The sequence below is a fragment of the Cydia pomonella genome, chromosome 16, assembly GCF_033807575.1.
Source record: "Cydia pomonella isolate Wapato2018A chromosome 16, ilCydPomo1, whole genome shotgun sequence".
NCBI classification, from domain to species: domain Eukaryota; kingdom Metazoa; phylum Arthropoda; class Insecta; order Lepidoptera; family Tortricidae; genus Cydia; species Cydia pomonella.
In genome coordinates this window covers 13,070,058-13,092,963 of record NC_084718.1, presented here as the reverse complement: position 1 = coordinate 13,092,963, position 22,906 = coordinate 13,070,058, and the positions used below count along the sequence as shown (strand labels likewise).

The 22,906-nt window shown below is 35.9% G+C and overlaps 1 protein-coding gene across 1 annotated transcript in view; it reads left to right on the top strand.

The window, feature by feature from the left end:
- LOC133526347 (uncharacterized) overlaps positions 1-22,906 on the top strand; it is a 391,651-nt gene that overhangs the window by 332,897 nt on the left and 35,848 nt on the right. The window contains exons 3-4 of the mRNA XM_061862915.1: positions 12,911-13,027; positions 14,590-14,720. Of these exons, the coding sequence (XP_061718899.1) occupies positions 12,911-13,027; positions 14,590-14,720 (248 nt within the window). The remainder of the gene's footprint in view (positions 1-12,910; positions 13,028-14,589; positions 14,721-22,906) is intronic.

The following is a 22,906-nucleotide window of genomic DNA, read 5'->3' as shown; positions in this document are numbered from 1 at the left end:
GTATAATAAGCTATCGATATTACACATGAAACAATATTAATGAGCAAAACACAAAGGAATTAATCACGAGGCGTGACTATCAAGATGGCGCTCGAACCGGAAGTACGATATACTTATCTGACAGATCAGTATCATATCGGAAGCAGTATAACTGAAACTCGAAATAGTCTGTAATTTTTGTTTCGATGTTCACTTTTTTCGGCTAAAAATCTTTATTAACCAAGTTTTTTTTTTAAATGTAGCCAGGAATTAGCACGCATCGCACGTATACAACCACGTCGTCAGCAGGTATCTAAATCAGCCTGGCATGATAACAACCATCTGTCCACATTTCCACATTTCATACACACAACAACTTTTATTCCAATTGCTGCAACCGGTCGTCCATAAAACTCTGAATGCAGAAAATAATTTATGTTCCCACTGAAATTCGCACAAGCATTCCTTTGCAGGGGAATGAAACGGAAGGCCGATTTTGTTTTTAAATTTGGTAAAGAGGGGGTGAAAAGGGGGGTGGAATTTTGGATAGGGAATCAATAACCACTGAACCGATTTAGTTGAATTTGGTATGTAGATAGTATTTGTTAAGGTATATAGAATAGTTCTCAACCCCGAAGAAAAGGACGGAAGGGGGGGGGGGGGGGAAGGGGTTGAAGTTTGTATGGGGAATCAATAAAAGCAGATTCTATAAAAGATGCCCCCAGATATGTATTTCAGGATTTTTAATAGTAAATCACCCCTAACCCTTTAAATGAGGGGATGGAAGATTGTCATAAGCAACTTACAAAAAGAAGTAAAATCCCACCAACAACATTTTCATGTGTTGCCAAGACATAACCATAAGGCTCGCACTGTCAAAAAGTTATCAGTTCTCTTCAAGAGCCAAGATTCTAACTCTACAAGCCCTAACTTCACAAAATCTACATTTTAGTCAAAATATGTGGCCGTTTGATGAAATGAAATTGTTATGGATATAATCTGAAATGTCACTTATGAAGTTTGAATCGCCGAAATGGTGCTGGCGACACGCAATCAGGAGTCGTCTATTATTCATCTCGCTCGCAATTATTGGTGCGCGTCAGGTGACGATTAAGATAACTCAAGGTCGTATTAAAGTTGAAAACCATATCAAGTTATTAAAACAGAATTGGCTTCCGTTACGAAAAACACTAACTGAATTTTGTTTAATGTCTCTTTAAAGATTTCATAGCGCGATTATAGTGCCACTTTGCTTTCTGAGGCATTTTATGGGACTGCTCTGCCAACGAGAATAAAAATGATGTATGATTCACAAACTGCACAGGGGTAGAGAGGTTACATAGGTACTTACATTCATAGGTAAGGTTACATTCATGATCGCGACTGCTGTTTCAGCATTAGAAATATTAGATAAATAAATTAATATTAGGGATTTTTACTAAGCCCCACAGTAAGCTCAAGAAGGCTTGGTTGTGGGTACTCAGACAACGAGAAATATAATATATAAATATTTAATTACATAGAAAAAATCCATGACTCAGGAACAAATATTCGTGCTTATCACACGAATTAAGGCCATTACCGAGATTCGAACCCAGGACCATCGGTTTCATAGGCAGGGTCACTACCCACTAGGCCAGACCAGTTGCCAAGCATGAAATTGATATTGATATTTGATATTTATTGAAATACAATTTTACAGCATTACAGCTAAGGGGCGCCAATAGCAATAGAGCCACCATAAGCTAGGTAATTAAATTATACGATAAATATAAGAATAATTAATAAGTTGATGTTGATTCACAATAAAGTAAGAAATATTTAAAAAGTTTATTAAGGTGACATTAATTTTGTATGATGACTGCAGCAGCATTCCTGTTGCCACGTTACTACTACTTCGTCAAGACGTTGAATCCGTGAGTCATTTTGCCAATAGGTTAACAGTGGCACCGCCCACGTCAATTACGCAGCGGTAATGTAGCAACACCTGCAATGTTGCTGCACTCGTGTTTTAAAGCAAGATCCCAGAGCCGCCATACCTTAATTTTTTTCTCATAAATAAAATGTATGGGATAATGTAGTGTTAGTAAGTACTTCTAATGTCTGAATACTTGCTATATCGGCCCGACGGCCATTTGTCCGGTACAAGGTGCTAAAGATAGGAAAAAAAAACTTCCTTTTCTTAAATCTCATGCCTGATTTTAATGTATGATTTAGAAAATATTGTTAAAAATTTCAACATTGCCAGACCATTTTCACCGGCGGTAACGTTTACCAGACGCTTTAAAGCAATAAAAAAATATTTTAACTTTACTTATATTCTCACTCTTGATGTTTATATATAATACTCAGGGAAATATTACAAGACATATTGTAAGCAGCTAGACCAATTGGAGGGACATGACCCACATAAAGTTTCGCTATGAAGTACAATGAGTAGTATGAGTGTATGTTGTACAATGGTGATTATGAGATAGTTAGCCGAAAATACAAAAGCTAAAAAGTTGAATTTGGCACATTACACATATTGGCTACGTTTATAATGTATACGAGATATAAGAAGCGATTTTGGAAAATTCCATCCCTACGGGGACGAGAAGAGTAAAATCACAACATTTTTTTTGCAAATTTAAAGCGTCTGGTAAAAGTTATCGCCGGCGAAAATGGTCTGGCAATGTTATAAACATACATTAAACTTAGCCATGAGAATTTAAAAGAAGTTTTATTTTTACCTACCTTTAGCACGTTGTACCGGACAAATGGCTGTCGGGCCAATATAGCAAGTATGCAGACATTAAAAGTAAATACTAACAATACATAATCTCATACATTTTATTCATGAGAAAATAGGTAAGGTCTGGCGGCTCTGGGATCTTGGATCATTTCGAATGTCACATTTACATTAATAACAATAAATGACACATCTATGACAATAAAGAAATTTCCTAAATAATTATACAATACCTTTAACTTTAAATTTTACTGAGCGCTGAGCGCTGTTGGCCTAGCGGTAAGAGCGTGCGACTTTCAATCCGGAGGTCGCGGGTTCAAACCCCGGCTCGTACCGATGAGTTTTTTCGGAACTTATCTACGAAATATCATTTCATATTTACCAGTCGCTTTTCGGTGAAGGAAAACATCGTGAGAAAACCGAACTAATCCCAATATGCCCTAGTTTATCCTCTGGGTTGGACGGTTAGGTGGCAGTCGCTTTCGTAAAAACTAGAGGTTACGCCAATTCTAGGTTTTTAGGCATTAGGGCATTAGTTGTCAAGAGGAACCGAGGCTCCCGTGAACCGTGGTAAAAAATATGGGACAACGAGAGGAAAAAGAAGACAACCTTTAATTTCCAAAAATCAAACAGTTCATTATTACCAATAATAAATAGCTATTAGTCGTTAGCAGCAATTACTCGTAAAATAACGACAACACGAGAGCAAAACATGAACGACGTGAACGTATGAGTAATGTGAAAAAAAATTCGTCAACTTTTCGACTTACGATCTTGTTTGGCATCCGTTTACATGTACAAAAGGGAACAAGAAACAAGGAGATAAGGGTTTTAGCCCTATGTCGAGGGGAAATTCATTCCTTTGCTTTGCGATTCTTAGAAATATGACATAGAAGATAATGGAGAGGAAAATATTGAAAAAATAAAGAACACGCAGTAAAAAGGAAACGAAAGGAAATTGGAAGTCTTTAACAGAAAGACATCTGACGTTTTGTAGAAAAAAAGACTGGTTGGCCGTGAAAATTTGGTCGTGGAAAGGTATTCCTTAAACTTGAATATAAGTTGATAGGAGAGATTATCAATCGGAACTACTTTTGTTCACACTTTGATTTTACCTAGGTTGTATTTTTTTTATCATGAATTCAGGAATGTGTACAAGTGTGACGGATAACGTCAATCATTTTATTGGAAATATTAGATGTCGTAAATTATAAATACTATTGAGTTTTCACCATTGCAATATCAAAGAACTTCAAATTTATTATTTATATATATTTTACCTTAGTTACATTAGGTACTTATTACTCGTAATTTAAAATTCAACAAGTCTAACCTAACCTACTTATATAGTAATCTTATAACATTGTATATTTAGAAAAACATATATATTATGAAACGATGTTACGTACGAGTGCCTTTTAGTAACTAACAACATATTAGTTCAGTGAAAACATTTCCAGTGAACTAAAACGCATCAGAGTCCGACTTTTGAAGTGGAAAGTTGGCAAAAGAGCTCGCGTGAAACTTGGCTAGTTAAGCAACTTTCAATAATTCCAAACCTGTAGTTGATAAGTCTTTCTTACTGTTTAGTGAATTCTACGTATTGTTTAAAGATAGAGAAAATTGAACTACCATCATCTTCCTGGCGTTTTTCCGGCTTTTCGTGTCATGGAAATGTGGGGTTTGCTTTGCAACTAATTTTAAGAATTGGCGTGGGTAGGCATTAGTTTGTATGAAAGCGACTGCCATCTGACCTTCCAAATAAGAGGAGAAACTAGGCCTTTTGGGATTAGTCCGGTTCCTTGAAGATGTTTTTCTTCACCGAAAAGTGATTGGCAAATATCTAATGATATATCGTACATAAGTTCCGACAGACTCGACAGTCAAACATGCATACGGACCGCCTGATGGTAAGCATTCTCCGTAGCCTATGGACGCTTGTAACTCCGGATGTACATGCGCGTTGCCTACCCCAACACCCCGCACCTTCGTTGAGCTCTGGTAACATTACTCGTACTCACCGGCAGGAATGAATTTGAATGCGCGACCTCCGTTTTCAAAGTCACACGCCCTTAGCGTTACGCTACCAAGCTATAGTAAAATTTGAAGTACCAACATCGAATGATGGAAAAGGAGCAACAAAAATATAAAAGCGAATCCCTATACGATACTAACACTTCCTATATCCATAGTATTGCATTTGAAGGTTATGAGTACGAGTATCAGCTCGCCTGGGAACAGTAAATATAACGTATTTAGATAAAATATTTGTGTTCTGTGCCGCTGGTGTACTGGTCAGATTCGAAGAATGATCAAGACGCGTTTAAGATCTTAGAAAGAACGATAAGTAAACGACATGTCAAAATTGACGGTTATTTCGATTCCGCTGTGATCCCAATAAGATCAATTTACGATATTTCTAACGTCAAAGTGACATTCGTTGTCCGAATCGAGCTGCATCTGTCAAATTATACGACATACAAACCGCATATCTAAATGAGAACTTATCTAAACCAGAACTTACCGTTATCGTATCTCATTCTTCGAATCGGGCCGTTAGTTTAGAAGAGGAGATCGAAAAGATTCGGCGTCGAGATGAAGCTCATATGACGTCATATGTTTCAGTTAGAGAAACCGACGTTCAGGCCAACAGGCCAATTCGAACGTACACTGAATTATATTTTTATCACGTTATATAGTTATCATGTACCCGCGCCAATACATGAATAGAAAAGTACGAGCGAAATACAAGATAACTGAATGAAAATAAGTTAGATGTTATTCTGATATCAATGTTCGTTTGAATTAGCCTGTCTGTTTAGTTTATTAAACATATGTTATACTTACGAGCTGTCTCCTTGGATTTCACGGGCCTATAAATCCCGGTCTTTTGATAGGCTTGCGTGGATATATATCCAACACGTAGAGGCCTCTTGGAGAGCTTTAATGTCATGTAGAACGCCTGCTGGAACGCGTTCACGGGCGCAACAATAGACACCCATGAACCGGTCGCAACAGGCATTGGAACTATTGTAGTAAAATGAACAGTATAACGGTCTATGGATTGAAGTTTGGGAGGACAATGAGACTGGGTTATTGCAAAGACGTCCGGACACCTGCCATAACACTTTTTCACTAGTTATCGAGGCAGGCGGTGACTCGCCGCCCACTAGATGGGCCCCTGAGAATGCCGTCGTGAAGACGACCAGGAGCAACACCGGTGTGACCGGCTCAGGGGTGTCGAGAGGTGTACGCCGCTTTCTACCCAGTGGCTGAGAACAGCCACTGTGCCAACTCGCGTCTTATGCAAGTTTTCACTTCCACCCCTGAAGCATTTAGCTCTAACGATTCCTCTCTGGAGGGCCAATGAAGGCAAGCCAGAGCTGAGAGTCCTGCGGGTCCCCTTGGGGTCCACTCCGACCGACGAAGACACGCCGGAGACGGAGACCCTGACCGACTCTCGGGAGTACTCGGGTCCGTGGGGTCGTTACTCCCCAACAGCTCGCCACAAACTGCCCTGCGGTTGAGATGTCTTATTATTAGGATTTTAAACTCCAGATAGTTTCATGCAATTTTTTTCCCCCCTACTTGACTTTACATGCATCTTGTTCACAATACAAAAGGTAATCACGGTCCATATCCCGGTCGATTTAGGTCTAGTGAAACTAACCGTGAATTATTCAAAACTAGTCAGTGCATACCCAGACGCCGTGGCCAAAACCGGCCAGGACATGACGATAATGGGTATTTTAAAATGTTAATATGTGGTAACGGTCTTTTATGTGTTAATTACCTATTAAACGCTACTGGAAACTGATATTCGGCAATATAAAGCCATTTGGCATTTGATTTTTTGAATTAATTGTATATTGTAACGACTCCAGAATATTGGTGGCTACACTTGAATATGTAAAGCTTTACCTAGGTCGAATCGAGATTCGTTCGCCTTTCAAAGATTTACTGAAGATTGGTCGACATGCACTTGAAGCGTAATGGAATTTAAAAAAGCTATCACGCTTCCACTTGGTTGATGAAACAGATAAGATCTCTATTTTATTCGCAAGCCGACGCGCGCAGCGATCAAGCGAACAAATCTTGAAATTATACGATAGAATAAGAAATTTCTGTGCCGATATGTATGGTTGTACTTTCGTCGTATATCGCGTGTTATGCGTCACTCTCGCAATTGTTAAATAAGGGTTCCTTTTGTACGTTTTTGGTACGGAACCCTAAAACTGACGGCGACGTTGACAAACGATAAACGGTAGCGCTTTTACCTAAATTATAATAGGTATAACACTGAGTTTGGTATAATGTTTTTTCACAAGGAATATCTCATGTTGGCGTTGTTTTGTTTGTGAGCTTGAAGAGCCTGTTTAATGTCAAAGCTTAAATTCTTATACAATAAGGTGAAATTTACTATTTTTAAACATACAATATAGAAATGCGTATAGTGTTATAACATTTAAAACACTCGTAAGATTTTTTTAAACCAAAATATACCGGTAAAGCGTCTATTATCCACTACGTAATTTTCGAGCCCGTAAATTTTCTTTTATTACAAATTACATAAGATTAACGAGGCAGTCCACTTATTTGACCCTCTGAAGCATGGAGGAAAATTGAACGGTGTATTTTACCTGCTTTTTATAGTGAAATAACTTTTATTACCACAGCATAAGAGCTAAAATTTAATACCGTGCATCTGGTGTCGTCTTATGTAAAACTTAAACGTGTTTAACCTCTAAGTATACACTAGGTAATGAGGGGGGAAAGGAGGCTTTATTGCATATAAATTTCATAAATATTTGCGTAGCATAAATCCTTTGAAGTATGATATGTAAATCATACGTACTCGTGTATTAGCTGGTATGGAACCTACCATACAAGCTGCATTCTAGAGATAACCATTTCAGTTCCAATTTTGTTCAAATTTCTTCCCTTTGTAAGTGCGTCTATGGTGTGCATTCCTTAAACACGGTGAAATCTAATCGGTGATCAAGAACCCATTTTTCTCATTCGATGGCGATCACATACCACTAATACAGGTGCAGAGTATTAATAGGGTCGGCAAAGCGCATGTAACTCATCTGGAGTTGCACGCGTACATAGGCCACGGAGATTGCTTACCCTCAGACGGGCTGTATGCTTGTTTGCCATCGACGTAGTAAATCTTTTTTTTTTACATTAGGTGGTAATTAATATTTTTTCATCACACTTGCTCGAAAAAGATCTTATTTCATGCAGGTGCACTTAAGGACAAATGCGTATATTGTTCCCGCGGGAGATATGAATTGTAAAAAAAAGCTATAACTATACAGCTTTATTGAAACCGGGAAGTAGGTCAAATTTAATTTACAAGATTTGACCCATACAAACATACATTGCAATTTAAAATAAAAGCTTGTAAAATATTATTTGCAGTTTACAATTAGTACCTAAGTACCTGCTAGTCAAGGACGCGAATCTTATTAAAATAAGCAGTCGCACTATCATTTCTGCAATTTGTATGGGAGCGCCAACAGTGTATGTTAAACGCAGCTAGAAATGGGTATTGAGTAAAAACTCATGGGTAAATATTACACGTATTTACTCGTTTACACTCAAATTTAAATTTATGGTGTACTGAAAAGGGCATATAAGTTTGAAATATAGGTGTACTTTGTAAGCCGCTACTGGATTAAGTACTCAAAATTGTAAGGAATGTATTTTAAGAGAGGCATTCTCTCCATACATGTAACTAGTTGTCATAAAAAAGTCTGAAACCACCAACGTGTTGCACATCATTTAATGGGTCTTTAAAAATAACTTGAATAATTTCTAAAAACTTTTTTGGATAAATTTAGTATTTAGTTTTGGAAAAAAACCGTTTCTAAAGGCCGAAATAATATTTATCCCTCTATAATTTTCGCACCGAAGTTCAAAGAAAAAAATGTTTACCCGTGTATTTATCGGGTGCTTCCAGTAAATGCCGAGTAAATACTTAGTATTTACTGACCCCTACTCATCTCTAAACGCAGCCGTTGATCATCATAATACTTGTATTTATATATATCGACAACTATGCGACAATGGAAAATCACGACTACTTGGTACAACTTTAGGCGAACAGCTAAGCGATAGGAATAGTTCAGGTGGAAAACATGGTAATTTAGCTCTTTTATTCGTATTTTCGGCACGAACTTCATAATGAAACAAATTTCAAGTGAAATATACGCTCAAGTTAACTGTGTAATTAATATTTGAGCTCCTCGTTGGCGTAGATTTTGATAGTTAATTTTGTTTTATTAGGGTAATTTAAAGTAATTCAATCTATGTTATTAATAAATGATGTTTAAATAAACCTTATCCCTATTCTAACAGCTTGTAGTAAACAGTATTGTAATTTGATATAAACATTATTTAAGATTTTATTACTCTACTATTTTAGACCACCGTTTACACCAAAAAAGGCAAATATTTAGTACTTGTGTAGAACAATTATACTTTCTATTTCTGTGCTGATTAATTTAAAGCTTCTTTTAGAGCTACGAGTAGGTATGCAGTATAAAACGAACTTACCTTACTTTATTACAAAAGAAAGAAAAATATCATATCAAGAACTACAAAATATCCAACATTTTATTGCTAAATTAACTAGAGTCAGACCACGAAAATGAAAATGAATGTTTATTGATAACAATAGTTACAAGTCGTCTCGTAGTTAAGTATATTAAATAAGGCATGGCCACACTTAGAGTTATCTAGGTCCGGTTAACCGATGAAGTATATTAAATCTACATACACAAGGTTAGTTTATTTCTTTTTGTTTGTTGTTTGCTGAACAGTACTAGAGGCAGACCAAGCTAAGTTGGCTACAATTTTGATAATCCAGCCGATGCAAGTGTTAAGTAAACGTCATTATTTCGTAGAAGTTTGACGTTTAAAATAACCGTTGCATTGTCTGGGCTGTCAAAATTGCTGCCAACTTATCTTGGTCTGACTCTAGTATATCTCCATAATATCAATAAGCTCCTACTTGCGATACATACCTGTTTTGCAATAAAGGACCGCTCTAAATTTATTCAAACGACTTCCAACTACGCTCATAAACCTGACTTTCACATTACCGTCAAAATAAAACTAAGCAAATTTCGAACACAATAAAAACCCTCCCAGTTTATTGCCTCTCGAAGTAGGTAAGAACAAATGTTGGCAACTAGAGCAATAATTGCAAGCCGGAGAGTTCGGTCATTTCCATTTCAGATTGAGTTCTATTGGAAAGAACTTTTCGAGTGAACCAGTGCCTTGATTCCTTTAATACCATAGTAGGTGTGGTGCAGTAAGGGACTGCGATTTCAATACTTGCATATTATGCATGTCAGTTATTCAGATAATTTTGACATTTGAAATTTTTAAAAGTCGTGGTATTTTATAAACAGTTGAAAGTCGTTATTACAGATACGGGTACATATTATCAATATCAGCATTTTTTTAGCGTCGTAAATGAATACTACTAATCTTATTTAAAACTGTTGATACATTAACACAATCTACAATTTTTATTAAAAAATAACAACAGAGTAATTCTAAGTTATTTATAATCAGTCAATTAAATTTTAAATATTTACTTATACCTCCGCTACGAAGATAACGCGTGCTACGCCGATGCACCACACGCATCCATATAACAAAACGGATCCAAATAATATTCATATTTTGTTATTACAATACGATTCCTGCTAGCATGATTTGTGTTATCGCGCGCATCTCCATATGTCAAGCGCGGCTTTAAGTATGCAGTCGCGCGCGAAAACGCTAGTCACGCTAAGGAGTTAGAGGTGACTTTCCTGACGTCCTCCCGAGGTTGCGTGGCATTACTGGCTACCATTTGACTGTGACTCCTTAGCATCTAGCAGAAACTTGTTAGTGCTAGTCAAGTCTATTCAGACGTGTGATAAGATTTATTAAAGATTCTCTATGATGAATGCGGAGTAGAAGAATATAGATCGTGTCATTCACGAAGACGCGTGCCTTGTCTCGTAATGTCATGTTATTAAAGGTTAGATTTGACAGATCCGCGCGTCATCGTGGATCTTGCGAACTATAATATTTATTTGACGATACAAATTGTGAATAAAGGAGAATAAAAAATCATTAAAATAATACTTAAATTATAAAAGGAATTTAATCCTGAACAAAAACGTCGTTTCTTAGGTATATTTGTATCATGAGGTCAGTTATTTATTGTAATACAGATATTTCAACTCACAACAAAAACAGATTGTTGATATACTTGCCTTTATTTTTATGAGGACACAAGTTATGAACAAATGATATTATTAAAATCATACGCTTCATCGTATTACTAGTGTGCTTCTTGGCAATTTTTAATACCACTATTTAAACTCCAAGGCCTTTCTCAACCTTATGTTTTCAAAGTCATAACACATTGGTAATCGAAAGAGAGAATGATGGCTAATCTTTCTCTTGACGATTAACAAGAATCTATTCGATATCAAATTGCAAATCTTCAATTATGAAGGCCATTCCATTTCTAAAAGTGCCTTTTGTGATGATACTACATAGAAATCGCAGGGCTTAAATGCTGTTCAACTTAAATGACTTTTCCTGATAGCGTCTGCAAGCATTTCTATTTGCATAAAACATTTTATCATTGAATTAATGTTTGTAGAGAGGGTAATTTTGAAAAGGAAGAAGATAGTGAAGAAAGTGTTGATGTGTTTTTAATATTTTTCACAAAATAGCTTAATCCTAGAATAAGTGATTCCACCAAAAACATTTTCATGTAAAATGTTGCCAAGGCGAAACCATAAGGCTCGCACTGTCAAAAAGTTATCAGATATCATGTAGAGCCAAGCTTCTAACTCTACAAGCCCTAACTTTACAAACTCTACATCTTACTCAAAATATGTGGCTTGGCCGTTTCGTTACTACAAGAACTATTGTATAACAGAAAAGTAATAAGCAGTGAATACATTTTTCATCTTATGCCCACGTGACTACAGCGAAACAAGTAGAAACATGATTTTGTTTCCTAGAATATTCAGTGAGTTGTTATTATACCTAAACAACGGTAGCTACTACATTAATAAAGATTTCGGTTCTGGAATTAATTATGTAAAATTAACGTAAATAGTGGTTAATGTTTCTCTTCATTGTGGTTCGAAAATGGCTTTAATTGTACGGCGTCTCATTTGAATAAAAGCTTTTGTATATTATATTATTTACATTTAAAAGGCTTCTTGTTATTGAGTTAACATTATAAAATCGGTCAGTTTTAAACTTTGAGCCTTTGACGCACTCGGGAGTTACGAAAAAGGGTCACTCTGTTCATATAATAGTACTACTACTACTAGTATGAACAAGTCAAAACTTCTGCAAGACATTTCTTTTAACTCATGTATATGTATTTATGCCCTTCATTGACACTATAGCTAGTTTTTGCCTTTCAAGTTTAATAAATATTGTAGTAGTAAGTACGCTGCGAGTGAAGAGTCCATTTTCGCGTCGGCTGGCTTGCAGCTTACTCATATGGGCGAAAGCGAATCCGTGTGTACACATACGGCCCGATTCGAAGAATGATTAAGACACGATTAAGATCTTGGAAAGATATTTAAAAGGTCGATGACATGTCAAAATTGACGTTTATTTCGATTCCGCTGCGATCCCAATAAGATCTATCTACGATATTTCTAACGTCAAAGTGACATTGGTTGCCCGAATCAAGCTGCTTCTGTCAATTATACAACATACAAACGATATCTAAATGAGAACGTATCTAATCCAAAACTTATCGTTATCGTATTTCGTTCTTCGAATCGGGCCGATAGGCAAGTAGCACTCGGCGACTTTTTGCAGCAATTCAGTAGCGCGTTTCGTGAATGCGCGACTGAATTGCTACATGTGGCCTTCTCGTATTTGCAACGCGCGATACAAACACACGACTGTCGCATTACAGTCGCGCTTTTTTAATTCAGCATCCATCGCTTCTGCATCGATGCAAACGCGCAACTCTATTGATTCAGCATTACTACTAACGCGCGGCAATTTCGCGTGTCATCGAGTACAGGAAACCTATTGCTACCTACCTAAGGCTCTCAGTTGTAACCGAAAAGTGCTCATTATATTATTACATAACAAACCCAATATCTTACTCTCTAAACGCCATAGAAGTAAAATATGTTGTTTGTTTAACAGGCGGACATAGCACATTCGGCCAAAGGCTACGAGTCAGAGGATGAGAACGCGGGCAGAAAGCGGCATAAGGCCAACGACGACCGGCCAGCCAGCAAGACCACCATGTACTCTAAGCAGGTAATCTGTTATTTCACTAGACTTATATTGACCGGGATATGGACCGTGATTACCTTATGTATTGTTTTCGAGCTCCCGATATTTCGACGCAATTAAATGCATCTTGTTCACAATACAAAAGGTAATTACGGTCCATATTTAATATAAGTCTAGTGAAACTAACCGTGAATTCAAAACTGTTAAGCTGTTATTTGTTTTACAAGCGGGAAAAGTTGTTGTGGAATCTTTAGCGTCGTAAGGGTTTCATAGCACGAAGGTTAAGCAAACTCTGTTACTGAGTGAAACACGAAATTTTTCACCACATCAAAGCGAGAAAAATGTAAAACATTACAAAATGAAATCCAAATGAACGCTTTTAATTACTAAGAGAGTTCTAACTCAAAATCAACATTTACGTCATTTCTACCAGGCAACATGAGGAAACAAAATCAAAATTGCATCAACTTACTTTGCTACTCTTGTGGATAAAATACAACTATATGATCGATTTTTGAAAAACAAAGAGAGCTTTTACGAGCTGGTGTAGTGCAAAACATTTTTTGAAACACATCTCTCACTGACGACGCCGACGGGGTAGGACCTTCACACCTTGAACCTTCTTGGTCGCGTAACGTGAGGTTTCAAAGAAGTTTGTTTCCGTGAACGCTCCGGCTGTGGAATGAGCTGCCGAGGGTTTACCAAGGGACTAGATACAGAATAAGATGTAAAAAAATGGATAGGATTTTTAAAGGGTCTGCAACGCGCTTTTGACATTCCTGAATGTGTTGCACGCGTCCATAGGCTATCGCTTTCTATCAGGCGCCTTATGTTCTCCAGTGTTGTAATATAAAAAAAAAACTTTTGTTAGAATAGTCGTAGTCATGGGGATCGTTGCAATGCAGGGCCTTTCATGTCGCCTCCTGACAGGAGGACTCATTTAAGAGCGACTCTGTGAAAACCTTGGTTAGGCCAACATATACGTTCTCTGTTTCCGATACAAGTTAATTATTTTCAAAATAACTATAACCGGTTAAGAGCTCTTTATTTATTTGTAGTACGTAGTATTTATTATGTAAGTGAACACTTTATTGTACGACAAAAATAAATATTGATTGCATCAGATAGAAAATAATTGGATAGTACAAAGGCGAACTTATCCCTCAGAGGCATCTCTTCCCGTTAACCTATACCTAAAAGAGTAATTAAATACTATACCTAAAGCAATAAACTATATATATTTATTTATCGTATAATATGAATAAATATAAATTTGTATATAACTATATATAAATATTTTAACCATATTTTACAAGAAATAATCTAAAATCAATTATTTTAGAGCCTCAAAAATAGCAATATGTCGCCCTGGGTAGTAACAACATATTTGACGCGTTTGGAGTTGAAAGTGTTGAAACACTGGGGCCGTGGGGGCCTAGCCCGCGTCGCCTCTATAAGAAGAATCAATGCGCCAGAGGGCTTCCCAATATTTTGCTCAACGGAGCAGCATTATAAAGTTTTTTTTATTTTAGTGTTTTTATTATGTTTTCCTAAAGGTTGTATTATATCAATAAATCATTTTATAGGAATTCCGGGAGCAGTACTGCATCAACAACAAGCAACTGGATCTGCTGGAACTGGAAAAATCCAAGAAGGACAGATTTCTTGGATGCCTCTCCCAGTACCATATCGAGAGCCCCTGTTCAAGAACCAATCGGTAAGTTGACATTGCATAACTTTTTATTAGGTAAGTACCTGCCCCAAAGAAGGCCGGGGGTCTCAAGTGTGTTGAATGGGTTCAAATTTTACGTTCATGTTTGCTAATACCATAGACTAGACTGCAAGTTCATATTAAACATAAGAAAAATAAAAAATAAAAATAACGACGGGCCCTTCTTTGGTGCAGGCACTATAGACCAGTAAAATATACTGTTGAAAAAGGTGTACTTAATCCCATAGGGCATTATCTACCCATCCACCAAAATTACAAACCGAGTATCAATTGCTTTTCATTTTTGCTAATTTACACTTTTTTTCCGAAAACACATAAAAATTATCTTTTGAACATTTTTTTTTGTTTAAACCAAACTAGTATCAGAGTCAGATCAAGCTAACTTGGCAGCGATTTTGATAGCACAGACCATGCAAGTGTTATTTTAACGTCATAATTTAAAAGAAGTTTGACGTTTTAAATAACACTTGCACAGTCTGTGCTCTCAAAATCGCTGCTGAGTTAGCTTGGTCTGACTTTACTAAATTTATAAATCAAGCTATAAGGACAGGATCATCCCCGAAACTTAAATTATCATGCCAACCCCAGAAATACCGCAATCAAGCAATTTAAATTTACCATAAATGGTCGTATAATAATTTCCTACTCTTAAAATTTCCACCTTCACGTAAATTTATATTAAAATTTATTGTTATTTGTAATGTATTTCTGCAATATAATTTTAGCTTCTAAATATAATATCTAAAGGTCCTTGCAAATATTCTGTGAGAAAATTAATTATAAATGTATTTTCCCAACCTCTGATTGAAAGAAAACCTTCAAAAGGTTAACGTCAGGCTTAAACACCGGTTAAATTAATATAGGGTGAAAGAATATACGTAGAGTCAGACCAAGATAAGTCTGCAATGATTTTTATAGCACACGTAGTGCAAATGTTATATTATACGTCAAACTTCCATGAAATTATGACGTATAAATAACACCTGCCCTGCGTGTGCTATCAAAATCGTTGCACACTTATCTTGGTTTAACTCTATTTGTTATGTACAGTCAGCATTTAGCGAATGATTTTTTAATTATTTATTTTTTCGATTTTCGTTGTGGGGCAATGAGTCAGTGTGTATGAATGTGTAACTTAACATAAAATAACGCCTATGATTTTTTAAATTATTTTATTAATATTTTAAGGGTTAAAAGTATTGATTTAGAAGTGCGTCCATACTTTCCGTTCCTATAAACATAATAAAAATACATTTAAAAAATTTGCAATGTTATTATAAATTAAATTGGACATTAATACACTTTGAATTATCGTTTCACAATTAAAAATCCAGCAACCCCAAAAATGTCTTTAAAAATTCAGAAACATATTTGCACAAAAACCTTTATATAGAATAACAATATACATAATAGATATATACAGAGGATTACTATAACTAGATTAAATCTAACAAAGGATGCTGGCGGAATTTCCTCGTTGTATCGCAATACTGATACGTTGTGCGAGGAAGCGGCCAGCTCTTCGGTCACCAGTTACGTCAACCAGACGCTTCGCGATTTCTGCAAAAAACTTGTGCGCGCTGGGACCCCATTTGCATTGGTTTTTTAGTGGTAGATGTTACATTAAGCGGGTTACCCCTAAGAAAAAGTGGCTGTGACATAATCGGACAGACAGACGGATATAACGAATCTATAAGGGTTCCGATTTTTGCCATTTGGCTACGGAACCCTAAAAATATAACTTAGACGAAATAATCTAGTTCGCGTCATAAAGTATCTGTCACAATTGTTCTAAACATAGGGACTTTTTCGTTAGGATATCAGAGAATAGTTGTTTTGACGCGTATTTATTTTGTCATCCGTTACTTTTGGTGCAGACTGTGCAAGCATTTGCGGGTTGTAGGTATTTAATTTTATCCATCGTGGGATCGTGATCATTCATCATGACTCAATTCCATTTTTCAATGTGTTATTTTTATCAACACAAAAACACACATAAAAGTAAACGCCTTATCGTGCACCATCCGTATGATAGTTCCCGTGTACATTCCAACAAACTAACCACCATTTTCCTCAATAACGTTACATAAACTAGCAAGGTACGAGATTTATTACGTAAACTTTTATGCTAGTTTGCGAAAATGCTTTCGAAGTGTATTTACGTGCCTAATCTCTTTGGCCGACGTCGATTAGCCAGTTTTATGAAAATCTTGGGAAACTGAAGCGGCAACATATATTTCGTGTAAGCACTTTGAATGTTGTGATATGTGTTGGTTATAAATATACTTTGATTTTTTGTTTAGTCTCTGCATTGTATTTTAGTCATATTGGTGTCAAATATTATTGTCATATTATATAGCTTTGTTAAAGGTATGTCTTGTATGTCATAAATACTTAATAAAAAGTAAGTAGGTTTTTTGAAACGTTAAGTTTATACTTAAATTGTAATAAAAACATTAGGTTAGCTCCAAAACCAATGAGGAATATGTATGGACAAGACCCTGTACCTATTTATATGGATAAAATAAAATAAAAATAGTAACTAGAAATTACTGTCACAACTTTCAAGAAATAATATTTTTATAAAAAAGGTATTTTAGAAAAGAACTAAATACATAAAGTTTTGGTATTCTTGAGTATCGGCCCGATTCGATGGGATATGTCACTATCATAAGTGAAGTTTTTGTTTGAAGAAACGTCACTTTTGACACTGATATAGCCGCTACATATCGTATCTAGACCTAGTGCTCAGGAATAAAGGTAGCCATGCTACACTGAGGTAATAGACAGCACGTGAGAAGGTAAAAATGTTTAAGGGGTATGGGAGCCCAGGCAGGAAAAGTAAACAACGATATCAGTTGAATAATGAACATTTATTGCAATAAACCGCCGAAAGATAGGTATCTTAGAAACGTAGAATCTAATCTACCCTTCGACGTAAACCGCGCCTCTAACGATAGCGCTGGCATGTCTTCTATCCCGCTCTCATGCGCCGGATACATAAAGTGGGTAGTTGAAAATGCGCCAATACAAGAATACCCTTCCCTACCTAGAAAACATCCATGACTCAGGAACAAATATATGTTCTCATCACACCAATAAACCCTTATCATTCGAACCCAGGACCATCGGCCTCATAGGCAGTATACGACTCACTACCCACTAGGCCACACTGCTGGTGTGGGATAAAAAGTGTTTGGATGGGAAGTTTCGTACACTATTTATTAATAAACATACTAGATCAAAAAATACAACTACTTATTATAGCACATAATCCGCATAATCCGTAATAATTCAGGCCCATTAGGGAAGCCTAATGAAGAGAAAGGTCACGTTATTAATGATTTAAGCTGACCCTATACTCAGAAAGGCCATTGTAGCACATAACAATCCTGCGGTGGAGGAATCCCTTAATGACAGACAGTCTCGGCATCGTAAGTCCTTTAATAGATCATTGTGATGTGAATCCATACAGTTCAAGAACTTATCGGGGGGGTTTATTGGGAAGTAAGGGTTTTGATCGGTGATTTCATAGGGAATTTGAACTGGTACTGATATCTGAAACAGTTGGTATTTCCATTATGGTAAATACCGCTAGAATACATATGGCACCAGTAATGAAACTTAAACCAAATGTTTCAAGATTTTACTATAAATGAGAGGCATAGAGCTCCATAAAATAAATGGCGCCATACTGTGATTGAAGTAAAAAGAATCATGGTTTTAATTTGTTAATCAAATTGAAACTAAATATGTAGTATCTTTAAACATGTCAAAAAATAAATGAAGAGTAGGAAAGTCAACTTTTAACGCGCTTAGCGGTACGCTATAGGAAAAGAAATGTTACAGTTATTCATGAAACATCAAAAAAATCTTCCACAATTGGTGCCGTTAATTTCTACAAAATTCATACTTTCACTAAACAAAAAGCACTTGATATTGGATAAGTTTAATATTTAATTTAACCAAAGATTAAAACTTTTGATGGAATTTGTGGAAGCGTTTAATGGTTTCGGTGATGTTATAAGCTCTTTAAAGTAATATTGATCCGATTTTGTACCCAGAAGATGCTGAAACAGAAAAGAAATTAATGATTTGCAAGACGAAGTGATCCCATAAGAGCTCCGTCAAGAAAGTTTTGTACGGAGCTCTAAAAAAAGAAAGAAAATATTACAGAATAATGTCGGATATCTATCATACGCTGGTCTCAAGGTACTTAAAGTTTAATAACGATTTGAGTATAAATATTAATTCCAGGACTTTCAATACCGGTATTTTCGCGTAACGTATTTTCATAATGTTTTTCATTTTATTTTTATTAACGTTAAATTTGAACCGGTTAAATTACAAAAAAAATAATGTTATATGTATAAAGATGTTTCGTCAAACGATAAAATAACGTTATAAACCGATATCCCCGCACTTGCGGCCTGAGCGTCGTTGCCGCCCCGCTCATGGCTTTATCAATCGAAAGTGCCCTTAAATCTGTAGAAAACATTGAAATGCTAGTTTTGAAATACGATCAATAGAAACTGAGCATCGAGTGGCCACTGAAATTAAATCCTACGAGTAGAATATAATTATACCTAGTCCAAAAAAAAAAAAACAATAATATTATTTTTCCATAACAACTGTTTCAACGACGTGTCAAACATGATATCTCAGGATCCGAAAGGACCTTTATTATGAACCTTAAGCTATACATAAAAAAATGGTCGCTAGCAGAATTTTCATTCTGATCAAATGATATCATTTTGGGTCTCTCGGATCCTCAGATATCGATTTTCATCTTGATCAGAGCAAAAATGCACAAATACAAGATGGCAGCCGGTTATGCCAATTTTGACCCCAGGATCATAATAACGATCCTGTCGGGTTAACACCATCCATGACGACTTTTACGACAAAGTGCATGGACGCTATCTTGGATTATTATTTTTCAAATCTGCACTCCCTAAACCCTATGAAATACCATAATTAATTTTATAACAAGGTCCATGGCCGCAATTCCTACTTAAGGTTATGTTTAAAATGAAATTTGAAAACACAAAAAAAAAAACGTATACCGTTACGATACCGGCATTGGTCTTATTGGTCTTCTACTTTTTATAACCTTATTCGCGGTGGATGATCATTCCAATGGCAATCACTTTTGAAAAGAATAGACACTGCCGCACACTACATAAGATTAGGTAGGTAATCGAAGGATAAGGAGGAAAACCAGAACATTGCTTACCTTTAACAATGCTTTAAATAATCTTGTCATATCTATACCGCTTTCTATTATTGAGGCATGTAATAAAGACTGCATTTGTAGCATTGCATACAATTTCGCAGCCATCTCTGAACCAATAGGAAGTTTGTTACTAACATGGGTATAGCCAACTTCGCCAACACTTAACCACTTCCCTCAACTAGTAGGTAGTAGTTAGTTTTAGCTAATTTGGCTGTGTAACAAGATACCCAAAAGCTATTAGAGTTGTCCACTTTTATTACCAAACTTCTGTGAGTACCTAAAAATTAAAAACCGTAAAACCATCTAAGTATAGTTCAAAGCTCTAATAGTTCAAAATTAACTCGAATATCTTCATTTTGGTGGCACTTTTATTTAAATATAGTAGTTCAATGGTTATTTTTTTTATAAACGGAAGGAAAAACTCAGGTAAACCAAATGGAACATTTGTATTTATAAGTATTAAGTAATAACGTCTCGAAGTCGTATAGCGTTATTGTAGTACCGGCCTTCTAGCAAAAAAAAAAGTTTATTAAGGATAACTAATTCTTTTAAGAGCTGCTGAGTGCCTTCTTAGATTTGAGAATTTTAGGTTTATATCTCCGTCGCGATGACGGGGGCTGCTCTGCTCCTTAAATTAGTGCGATAAGGACAAATGCAGCTTAGCCGAAATTTTTTTAACTTTTATCCATTTCTTATTTATATTCGTCCAAACCTTCCTATTTAATTTTTGTGAGCCATTCATGAGGTGGCTAGGTGTAGGTGCCTATAAAATTGATATTTTAAAAGGTAAATCGTCATCTATGTATCATAATCTCACTGAAAATGAAACAACCAGTAGGTAATTATTTTGAAAGTTTAGATGGTTAAAAAAAATGTTTTTTGTCGAGAAAAATATCTAAAACATTGTTAAAACTACGAGAAATATTGATACCAATTCTGTTATCGGTTTGAGGTACAGTTTTTTTACAACAACCATTTTATGGTTTGTCATTAGTCGGGACATGTGATACGAATTGGAACGCTGAATGAACCGCGCTATGATTTGGAAGCGTTTGTAGTTATTTTTAACATTTAATTAATTAATGGCACAAATTGACATTTGTGAAATTAGTTATCGAAATTTGAATCCATCACAGGCACTACAGACTAATTGTAAGCTGAAGCTACTTATATAATCTAACAAGTTTTGATCTGAATCGAATAACAGATGAGGTTAAAAAATCATTATTATTTGTAAGTATTAGTGTCAGCACTTGCTATGCCAATATTAAATAACTAAACTACTTGACTGTTTCACCGCATGGTCTCATCGGAAGATCAGCGCTGAAAGTCGCATTCATCATGCTGAAACCATTTCGAGGCACTTTCTCCTTCATATGCTTTTCCGTTTTGTATAATTTTCTCTTGTGTGTTGGTGCCTAAGAATAAATTATTTATATTCTAAATTGACTAGCACCCAAAGCAATTAAGCTAATAATTGTCTAAGCGTGCTTCTCTTATTCAGTACAACGGTTCCGCATAAAACTCCGAGGCCGGCTCGGAGTAATTTACGATTGTTTTCATTAGAACCAAAATTAGACAATTCCCGACTTTTGCCATGGATCCGGTTCTTAACTAAATAGATTCCCAAAATAAATGGAGACCTCTTAGAAAGGTAAAGGTAACAAATTGAGCATTTTATTATACTTTGCACCCTTGTAATCGTATTACGTCTTAAGTGGGGTGAACGGACGGTACTTGAATTTTATTTGAGCATTGGCTTGAGTTCCTTTTGAACTTACCAATAGATATATTTATGAGAAATGTACATGTGCACGATAGGACTCCGGAGACCCAGAAGGTACTCTAATGCTTACCCTAACAAGTCGTAGAACCCATATTGAATGTGTTGGGATCAGTAATAAGATAAGAGATTCAATATTTATAAGGGTAAAAAGAGTATAGCCGTTATGTGTCTTGGCAACACTAGTATTCTATAAAAAAAATGTGCAAATATTTCTTAATGAAAAGAACAAACTACTCTCTACAACGACTTCTTCTCGGAGCACTGTTAGCGGTGCGGTCAGGTGTGCAACTTCCAAGCCAGAAGCCATGAGTTTCTTCGAACTAAATTGGTTCAGCGGAAGGGGAATTAGAAAAAAGTTTTTTTTCCACGTTTTATATTTATACTTCAGAATGTTGTCAATATGATAGATACTATAAATGAATTTGGCGCTAGCGATTTATACGAAAACGATACCAAACTTGGGCTTGTAGCTTAAATGATATATCAAGATAAAGTTGAGCCTTGCCAAAGAAAATATTTTGTTCACGCAACGCCGTATTTCACGAGCTACAAATATTTCTAATTATATAAGTTCTGTTCATAACAAGAAATAACAAAGTTTTCGGCTTCAAAATAGACGCACAAAAGTAGTGACGTATATACCCAATGTCTATAAATATATAAAACAAGACACAAAAGAACATTTATTTTAACAAAAGCTGAAATTGAACTTCAGCGGAACTTGATTGGAAATTTATGTCCCAAATTGCTACCGTGATACCGTAATGTCTCTTAATATCCCATCTAAATCACTTCCACACAGATATGCCGCTCCCTGACTCGTTGGTCCCAAGTTTTAACTAAGTAACATCAACTCCTCGAACACTTTGTCGTGAAGCCCCTTAACGGTACTTACATGACGTTAATAATGTATAATGTTCGGTTTGTTCAAGGTTAGAGACAACGTGCCCACGCCAATAGCTAAGTTTTGCAAATGGCTGTGAAACTTATTATTAAATTATAAAGTCTAAACATGAAACAATACGTAGCTTATTCAGATCGATGAGGTACTACATTCATAAACACGTGGCTATAAGTGATAATCAAATCTAACAATCCGTTGATAATTTTGTTAGAAAGAGAAAAATTTTGACAGAGGTTTACTAAGTT